This window comes from Myotis brandtii, unplaced genomic scaffold (assembly GCF_000412655.1).
Source record: "Myotis brandtii unplaced genomic scaffold, ASM41265v1 scaffold509, whole genome shotgun sequence".
NCBI lineage: Eukaryota > Metazoa > Chordata > Mammalia > Chiroptera > Vespertilionidae > Myotis > Myotis brandtii.
In genome coordinates, this window is record NW_005369409.1 from 494,706 (window position 1) to 504,391 (window position 9,686).

At 34.1% G+C, this 9,686-nt stretch overlaps 1 protein-coding gene across 7 annotated transcripts in view; it reads left to right on the forward strand.

Moving 5' to 3' along the window:
• ATRX (alpha thalassemia/mental retardation syndrome X-linked) overlaps nucleotides 1-9,686 on the forward strand; it is a 304,287-nt gene that overhangs the window by 67,890 nt on the left and 226,711 nt on the right. For 2 of the 7 annotated variants that reach the window (XM_005877140.2, XM_014548451.1), the window contains exons 4-7: nucleotides 384-436; nucleotides 2,037-2,161; nucleotides 4,908-5,021; nucleotides 9,056-9,165. In XM_005877140.2, coding sequence (XP_005877202.1) covers nucleotides 384-436; nucleotides 2,037-2,161; nucleotides 4,908-5,021; nucleotides 9,056-9,165 — 402 coding nt within the window. Of the gene's footprint in view, nucleotides 1-383; nucleotides 437-2,036; nucleotides 2,162-4,907; nucleotides 5,022-9,037; nucleotides 9,166-9,686 lie in introns of all 7 variants that reach the window. The other 5 variants (XM_014548452.1, XM_014548450.1, XM_005877141.2 and 2 more) reach the window with 4 other exon arrangements.

Genomic DNA, 9,686 nt, shown 5'->3' on the forward strand with positions numbered 1-9,686 from the left:
CCCTCCCCTGCAGGCCTGGTCGCCCCCAACTGCCCTCTCCTGCAGGCCTGGTCGCCCCAACTGCCCTCTCCTGCAGGCTTGGTCGCCCCAACTGCCCTCCCCTGCAGGCCTGGTCGCCCCCAATTGCCCTCCCCTGCCAGCCATCTTGTGGCGGCCATCTTGTGAGCACATGGGGCGGCCATTTTGACCACATGGGGTCGGACATATTGTGTGAGGGTGTGATGGTCAATTTGCATATTACAGCTTTATTATATAGGATATACACACACATTCACACACTCACTATATTACTGTATCAGAGGTCTTGGCATAGGTTACTAGTTAATTGTAGGGGTGTTTCTTTGAAAGTCTTAATCACCTCTGTATTTATTTCTCACATTTAGGGATCTAGCTCTTCAGGAAAATCCAAATCATCAGGATCATCACGATCAAAGAGGTTGGTTGATATTGCAGGGGGAAAAGTTAATTTATTTTTCAGGTTGTATTTTTTTCTAAGAATAACTTTTTTCTAAACTTACTTGAAGTACTCTTGTTTTAAGTAAACTATTTTATACAAACATACATATTAAAATGCGCAGAATAGTAGAATGAATCTTTTATTTATCACTTGGCTTCAATAATTATTAATTCATTTTGATTTTGAATTTTTATTGAATTTTCTGGGAAGGATTTATTAGGTGCTAGTGGCCTTTATTATATTTATATCACTTCTTTTACATCATATATGTGCTTTGAAAAAGGAGGAAAAGGGAGATGAAATATTGAATGCCTCATGAGGCAGTATGGTTTTTTTAGGGTTATGCGAAATTGTCTAAGATTGGGAGTGGTAGCCATTATAGTTATGAGGAATTTATAAGGAGATCAAAGAATGGTAAAAATACTTATCTGTGTAAAATTGCCAGTGAATTGTACATAATGACTGAAACTACTTCCAAGCATACTATAATGCATACTATACTGTGTAGCATAATTCTTTTAAAAAATATATTTTTATTGATTTCAGAGGGGAAGGGAGAGGGAGATAAAGATAGAAACATCAATGATATGAGAGAATCATTGATCTGCTGCCTCCTGCATGTCCCACATTGGGGATCGAGTCCACAACCTGGCCATGTGCCCTGACCAGGAATCGAACCCTGACCTCCTGGTTCATAGGTCGATGCTCAACCACTGAGCCACACTGGCTGGGCTGTGTAGTATAGTTCTTATTAGAAGTTTTCAATTTATTTTATTGGTCTTTTGTTGTTTCTGATCAGTGGGACTGTCTCTCTTTTTTAAAACTGTCCTGCTCTGAAGCATTTGGGATCATTTAAAAATTTTATTTATAGATTTTGAGAGAGAGAGTGAGAGAGAGAAGGAGGGAGAGAGAAGAGAGGAAGAGATAGAAACATTGATTCATTGCTTCATTGATTCATGCATTCATTGGTTGATTCTTGTATGTCTCCTTACCGGGGATTGAACTTGCAACCAAAGCCGGGATATCTGGACAGTATTCTAACCAGCTTACCTACCTGGACAGGATGGGAATATCTTTTAATAAACACAGCTTGATTGTTATTAACTTATTCTCTAAAGCAGGGGTCCTCAAACTTTTTAAACAGGGGGCCAGTTCACTGTCCCTCAGACTGTTGGAGGGCCGGACTATAGTTTAAAAAAAAACTATGAACAAATTCCTATGCACACTGCACATATCTTATTTTGAAGTAAAAAAACAAAACGGGAACAAATACAATATTTGTATTTGCATGTGGCCCGCGGGCCGTAGTTTGAAGACCCCTGCTCTAAAGTAATGATTCTTAACTGGGAGTTTCCTTCACAATCCCTCGGTAGCTTATTTGAATGCACATGTCCTGGTCCTACCTACTGAGTTGTAATCTTCAGTAATATGGAATAGAGATGTATGCTTCCCTAGGTGATTTTTATATGTTTTCCTGCTTAAGAGCCACTGCTCAATCTAAACCTGTTATTTATATTCTTTGGGTGTTGTTCCAATTGTCAGAAGTGTCCATAATTCTATGGACGTAATTCTTTCATAGGAAACCTTCAATTGTAACAAAGTATGTAGAATCAGATGATGAAAAACCTTTGGATGAGACTGTAAATGAAGATGCTTCTAATGACAATTCAGAAAATGATATTACTATGCAAAGCTTGCCAAAAGGTAATGTGTATTATTTTTTCATATGAATTTAAGTTGAAATGTATTTTAAAAAATCATTGTTATAAAATTGGAACTTGATTTCTGTTAACTGTGTGTAAAGGACCAACCTGGCACTTTAATAGTGATGGAAATGTATTAGTATGGTAATGATAATGTGTTATTGAGGTTATTAATTTAGAATATTCAGTCAGCTTTGAAAGAACAATACTTTCTCTTTCGATTGGGTTCTAGAAAAGGGATTTTAGTTTTCATTATACATGATTTTAGAAGTTGGTTTAAAATTTTAATATATTAAGTTTTGGTTCAGTAAATTTTAATGTGCTTGCTTTGTAGAAAAACATAATGAATATTCTGAAAACTTTTTAACAAAAACATTTAAAATTGAGTTTAGTTTTACTGTATTCTTAAATTTCCTAAGAGTCAAAGCTAAAGTTAACTATTAAAGATAGATTTAGGTGTATTTTTTGTAATTATCCCTTTAAAAAGCCTTGTCATATATTTCTCGACTGTTGCAGTTCTAACCTTTAAACAGTTAATTGAATTGCGTCAAAAAAGCCAAATGAAAATCTTGAGTTTTTCATAGTCCGAGTCTGAGAGTGGAATGATTTCCTCATAAGAGAATGACAAGGGTGTTGGTAATTTCACGGTGTTTCAGAGTTAAAAGTTTGGATTATTTTTCTTTATTAAATAGTTTATGGCTCTTAGCAGATTTTTCAAATTTATTTTGACAGCAGTGTTTAGTAAATTTTGTTCTCTGTCTGTACTTATGTTTTTATGACACTTTTTTTGACTACAGAAATTTTAAAAAATGGTGGGTAGGAGGATAAGACATTGCTTGACTAAGACCAATTAGAAGTTACAGTAGCTGAGGAATGAAGTGAAGAAAAATGAGTAAATGAGAGAAAGAAGAAAGATAGAAGAAAAATTGATGGGCCTACCATTTACATGGTTTTGCAAATAATCTATGATAAATATTATATAATGGTTTTGCTAGCCAAGGGCAGAAACTGCTAACATGGGAGTCTGAGTCCTATAGGCAGTGATTTACTTTGGCTTGCTTCATTGTCAGTGGTTGTTACTGGGTGTCTTTATGATGGCCACTGGGTGAGCTAAGAACTAGGAATTCAAATTTTTCTTTTAATGATGTTGTGGAAGAAAGTTAGTATGGGATGTTACTAACTTGACCTAAGCATAATACTCTCCCACTAAACCAGAAATAAACTCTTTCCATGAAGTTAAGTTTAGGTGATTGTAATTATTGTTAATGATTATATATTGAGTGTGTATAGATACCAGATTCTTACAAAATTAACTCATTTAATCCTCAAAACAGTGCTGTAAGGTAGATATTGTTTCTATTTGTAGAGATGAAGGAAAAATTCAGAGCTCAAGGAACTTTTTCAGCTTTAAATTGAGAAGCTAGAATTTGAACCCAGGTCTGCCTGAATCCAAAGCTAGTGAATGCTCTTTCCACTCTGCTGCTTTGCTTCCATTTAGAGGAGAAACTTCAGAAAGAATCCTAATATTTTTTGTTAGTTATAAATCTTTAACTTTTTTCAAGTGCTGTGGCTTCTCTGAGAGTATATATGTGAAATGGTTGTTGTAGATTAAGTTTTTTGGAGGTTGTGTAAATTCACTCGTTTGTAAAAACTCAATCCTTTGTGTCTCCTTTCCCTTTTCTCAGAAATTCATTTAACTAGATTGCTATTCCTTGCGAAAATCTGCTTGCTGAATAACACGGACACATGGGTCAGGGGAACCTCCCCTGACTACCAGGTTTTACTTTCTTAATTGTTGCCATAATGCACAATTATTAAGCTCAGCAATGTAGATAAATGTGAGACCTGGACCCTTTTTCTATATCCCTGCTTTATTTTTTCTTGAGAGATTAAAATGAAAAATTAAATGAACAACCTCTGTCTTAAATTCACATGCTTTATAGCTAAGGAAGTATAGTCTTTCTAAAATATTTCCATAGGGACTAACAATGGATGTCATCCTACAGTTTATTGTTAGAGCACTTAAACTTAAGTATCTCAAAGAAACCTTTTGTATGGAACTCTTTAAGGACTTTGTAGGTTACTGAAACTTTGACATACTAGTTGGGAAAGGCCTCAGAATAGTTATAGCAATAATATCAGAATTAACTTCTCACATTGCCCCCCATTATTCTCATCCAAAGCAATATAAAACATCTCTTAATAATCTTTTTCTCACTTTGTAAGTTATATAAATGTCTAATCACTGTGTTGTATAGCTGAAAATAATATAATATTGAATGTCAACTATAATTGAGAAATAAAAAGAAACCTCAAACATCTTTTTTTGTAGTTTAGAATTTGGATTATGAGAAGAATAGGGTTTTGTTTTTTTTTTAAATTTCCCATCTGGTCATTTTATTTTATAAACTCTTTATGGAACTTAGCATGGATGTTCATATAGGCACTATAAAAATCAGAATTGGGCTGAGACTTTCTGCTTTATTCACACATTTATGTTATTACTTTATAATACCTCCATCTCCCATTTTTATGAGCAATATTCCAAAAAGTAATCTGATTGTTGACACCTGGCCCTTTTACTATTTCCCTGTTTTATTTTCACTTAAGAGGTCCTTATACAAGTATTGAAAGCTTGAAAGAAACAAAACTATGTACCAGCAATGTTGGCTTTATCTGAACTGAAGTCTTGTACTTCACGTGCACATTTAATATGTGTAATGGTTTTTTAAATGAAATCATTCTAGGTACAGTGATTGTACAACCAGAGCCAGTGCTGAATGAAGACAAAGATGATTTTAAAGGGCCTGAATTTAGAAGCAGAAGTAAAATGAAAACTGAAAATCTCAAAAAACGCGGAGGTAAATACAAGTGAAAATGAAAACATGAATTTAAATTGCTGTTTATGACCATATTGGAAAATCTGATGTGCTTACTAAAAATACCTCCACTTTTCTGCCCATTGTTTATTAAAAGCACTACTTAAAAATAACTTCTGATTCTCTCTGAGCTCTGAAGCAGAAAAGGTTAATACCATTTATCAAAACACCTTTGCCTTCAGTGGCTATTAAGTTATCTCCAGAAGATTAGCATTTCCTTTTTGCACATGTTAGTTCTGTATTGCCTATATGTCAGAATACTATGTGTTCCCTCACCCCGAAATAATTTTAGATTTGGACAAAATCTTGCCTGTGGCCTTCATGTAACTTTATACATATCTAAAACATTGTTTCACAGAGTGATGAACATTTGCATTACTGTTACCTGGGGTGCTTTTTAAAAATTCAAGTCCCTTGACTCCATTCCCAACAAATTAGAATTTCTAGGGATGATGTCAGAAATTTGTCCCAGTTTCTTCTTATGTACATTAAAGTTGGAGAGCTATTGATCTAAGGATAGCAGTGCAGGTTGAGTAGAAAAGATAAGGGAGCTACATTTCCCTGAGTCGTCTCTTCCTTTGTCTGTCTACTCTCACTTATACACACAATTATATTGGCTTATCATCTGTAGAAAGTTAGCATAAGTAGAATTCATTTAGAAATTCATGACAATGGAGTATGTATCCCATTGTTTGTGATTTTTAAATAGTGTCTATATGTATTTTTGGGGCATGTTAACAGAGCCAGAATCCATGACTATAAAAGGAACCAATCTCTATAAGATAGAACATGACACTAAATTTCTGAGTAGAAGTGTAATGGAAGTGTGTCTGCTTAATATTTATCCTGTTCATTGTGAAATTATAGCATGGTTCTTATATTGGTGAAATTTTTTGTAGATTTTTATTTCAGTGCTGTATGATTATCTTGATAGGACTAGTAAAACATATCAGTATTTATAAAATTTATGATCAGTTTTCAGGTTAAATAATTTATTAGTTGTGAAAGGAAATCAAGGAAATGTTTAGTTTTTTTGTCCACAATGGGGAGTTCTATCTCTTTCAAATATAAGAAAGATTTATTGAGAATCTAGTTTATAGAAGGGTAATTACTATTGCAGCAACAAAGCTCACCAAAACTAAATAGTATTCTAAAAACAAGAGAAATGGCAAGTAGAAAATGATAGTAAGGACCAGTAATAAGAGTTTATTTTTTTCTGATCATGGGTCCTCTAGAGAGGACACATAATTAAGTGTACTATATTGTATTAAAATTAATACCTAAATGGTGTCTTCTGGGGAGGGACTCTGGAGCAGCCAGTGTTTGAAATATGGATAAGGAGATTTAAAAAGAACCAAAGTTTTTGGTGAGGGTGTTCCTAGTGCCACTTTGATATGCTGCTGGTATTTGATCTGAGCTGATAAGTTTCTAGAGCATTTTATTGAGTGTTCTGTATAAGAATGTTTACATTGTGCTTAAGGAAATACCTATGTTTATAGCCATATTGTAGCACTTAAATCTTTTATGTTAGTTTTTGTCTGAATGATTTGGTATATCTTTAAGCTGTCAGAAATCACACAGAAAATTTAACTATGTTCACTTATATATACTTGTATGAGTAAACTAGTGATCTGAAGTACTGAGTTGCTAGTTAATATTCAGACTTCCAAGGAAAGTTAGCTCAAAAATTGAAGCCTAACTTAGGAAACTGTCAAGAATATAAACTATATATAAAATATTCTTATATTGATTTGAAATAAAATTAAACACAAAGATATAGCTATTTTGACCATTTTAGGAGCCACTGTTGTTTAAGTACCATAGTCTCTTTTGACATCCTTTTCTTAGTTTAACTATTTGAAAATATACTTTATATCTGATTTTCTATATTTCTCAATAATTTTGTTTCCTCTTTAAAATTATTAAAATATATTGAGTTCAAAAACAACAATGCTTCCTTTTTATGTACATACTGTATTATAATCATTAAGATTTTATATCTAAAAATAAAAATTTAAAACATATAGAAACAAGTACATAAATCAAAGGAATATTTCAGTATTTTACAATATTTGCTTAGCTGAAATATTGGTTCAGTCTTACTCTCATCAATTTCCCTTTCCTACCACCCTTCAGGTAATGATTATCTTGAAGTTTGTATGCATGCGTGTGTGTGTGTGTGTGTGTGTGTGTATGTGTGATTTCCATGCATGTTTTTATGTTTTTTCTGTACATATATTCATAAAGCATTTATTTTTCTTTTAAACATATACAAAATAGTATGTTGTATATATACTTTTGCAACATTTTCCATTCAACATTGTTTTTGAAATGTATCCATGCCAGTAAGTGTATATCTAGTTGTTTTATTTTTTACTGCTTTGTAGAATTCTGTTGTATTAGTAAACCACTGTCTATTTCCCAAATGTGACGTTATTTCCAGTTTTTTTCTAATTTCCTAATTAATACTGCAGTGACTTTCCTCTATATGATTCCTTGTGCACATTTGGGAGAAATTCTTCAATGTATCACCTAGTTTTATTTAATTCTTGAGTGATATATGTGCAAAAAGCACATAGAAGATGCTTAATAAATATTATCTAACATTGAGTGAATATTCAAACTCTAGCTTTTATTCATCTTGCTAGTTTATCTGAAAGCAATTATTTTAAATGAAAAAGCACACTGTATATTTATTTATGTTAAAACACAAAATATATGAATACTCAAGATCAAACACTAATACAGGACAATATGATTTAAAATATAATGTTAGCAGCTTATGTAGTAAGTCAAATTCTCTATATTTTCTGGAAAGTATGGTGGTACCCTTATACCTTGGATAAACTTTTGTAACCTCTGCAAAATAAAAATATTTGTGATAATATTTGGGCCCATAAGTGATTTGGACCTTAAAAGTAAGAAAACAAAATAAGAAATTAATAGGTGAAAAATGTTATGTTGTTTTTATCTTTTATTTAGGGATAGACAGTTTGTATTTTTTGTTTTAGTTGTCTCTCTTTTACTTGTGAATGCAGGCATTTTATTGGCTTGTTTTGAATCATAATCTACCTCCTTACTTTGATCAAGATCTTGGTTGCACATCAGAATCATTGGTAAAACTTAAAATAATTTTTTAGGGGATTTCCATTTAGTAGTTTAGGGGTGGGGGATGACTATCTGATTTTTAAAAAGATTCACCAGATGATTCTAATGTTCAGCTCAGATTGCGAAGCACTGTCTTAAGCAGCACGAGGGATGAGAGTGAGGCAGTAGAGTTTTCCTCTTATGATTTGTTCTTTAGGTTACCTTCAATCTGTTTTTCTGCAAATACCCATGGGGCTGTCCCTTCCTTCCTTCAACCATTCTGTGGTTTTGCTGCCAAGATAGGTGTACCTACAAGTCTTATTTGGAAATAGTCAGTGCAGCTATGGAGTAGACAGTGGAATAAACACAAAAATAAGGCAGCTTAATGGGAATTGTGGATAATATTGAAGTAAATCTTGGGAACAAATTGGTAATATAATATTATCAAGTTTTCACATACTATATTGAAAATAACTGTGTAGACAATTCTATTTTGAGAATAAAACCTATATGGCATACCTAACTTTAGTATAGGGTTGAAAAAGAATCTGTTCTATATATATCACTTGGTTCTTGATTCTTCAAGATCTGAATTTATTTGAAAATCAATAACAAAATGAAGAGTTCTTCACCCCTGTTTTTAGAACTTCTTTTATGGAGTCTCATGTTATATTGAGTTGTTGTGAGAAATAGGGTTTGCATTTGTAAAGGGAAACAAGTTAGAATTTGTATCTCTGAGATTTGCTAAGATTGTCTTATTTTTAGTAAGTGAATAAAATTATTAACCTTTTTACTTATGTCCAAATGTCATTTTCCCAAGGATTATGATATATTTCATTTCCAATACGAAAGTTGCAAAATTATGACCAATGTAAATAGCTTTTTGTATGTATGTATATGTGTTAATAACAGCCACTCATTTCTCCTAGAAGATGGGCTTCATGGGATTGTGAGCTGCACAGCTTGTGGACAACAGGTCAATCATTTTCAAAAAGATTCCATTTATAGACATCCTTCCCTCCAAGTACTTATTTGTAAGGTATGTAATGATCTGTTGATAATTCATTCCACAAATAATTGAATGCTTACCATGTGTCAGCACAGTGTTAGAACTTTGGTCCACAGTGCTGAAGAAGAGGGCTAATATTGTAGTGGGGAAGACTGCCCAATTAGTGCCATGATAGGGGAGATATTGGGAACACACAGGAAGCCTGTGTAATTTGGATTGGGGGGGGGGGGCTTTATAATGAAGACTAGAGGCCCAGTGCACAAAAATTTGTGCACTCAGGGCGGGGGGTGTCCCTCAGCCTGGCCTGTGCCCTCTCCCAGTCTGGGACCCCTCAGGGGATGTCCACCTGCTGGCTTAGGCCCACTCCCCGAGGGGATCGGGCCTAAGCTGGCAGTCAGACATTACTCTGGCAGCCCGGGAGCCCTTGGTGGATGTCCACTTGCCAGCGGGGAGCAGGCCTAAGCTGCAGTCGGACATCCTTAGCGCTGCTGAGGAGGCAGGAGAGGCTCCTGCCACCACCGCTGTGCTGGCAGCCGTCAGCCTGGCTTGTG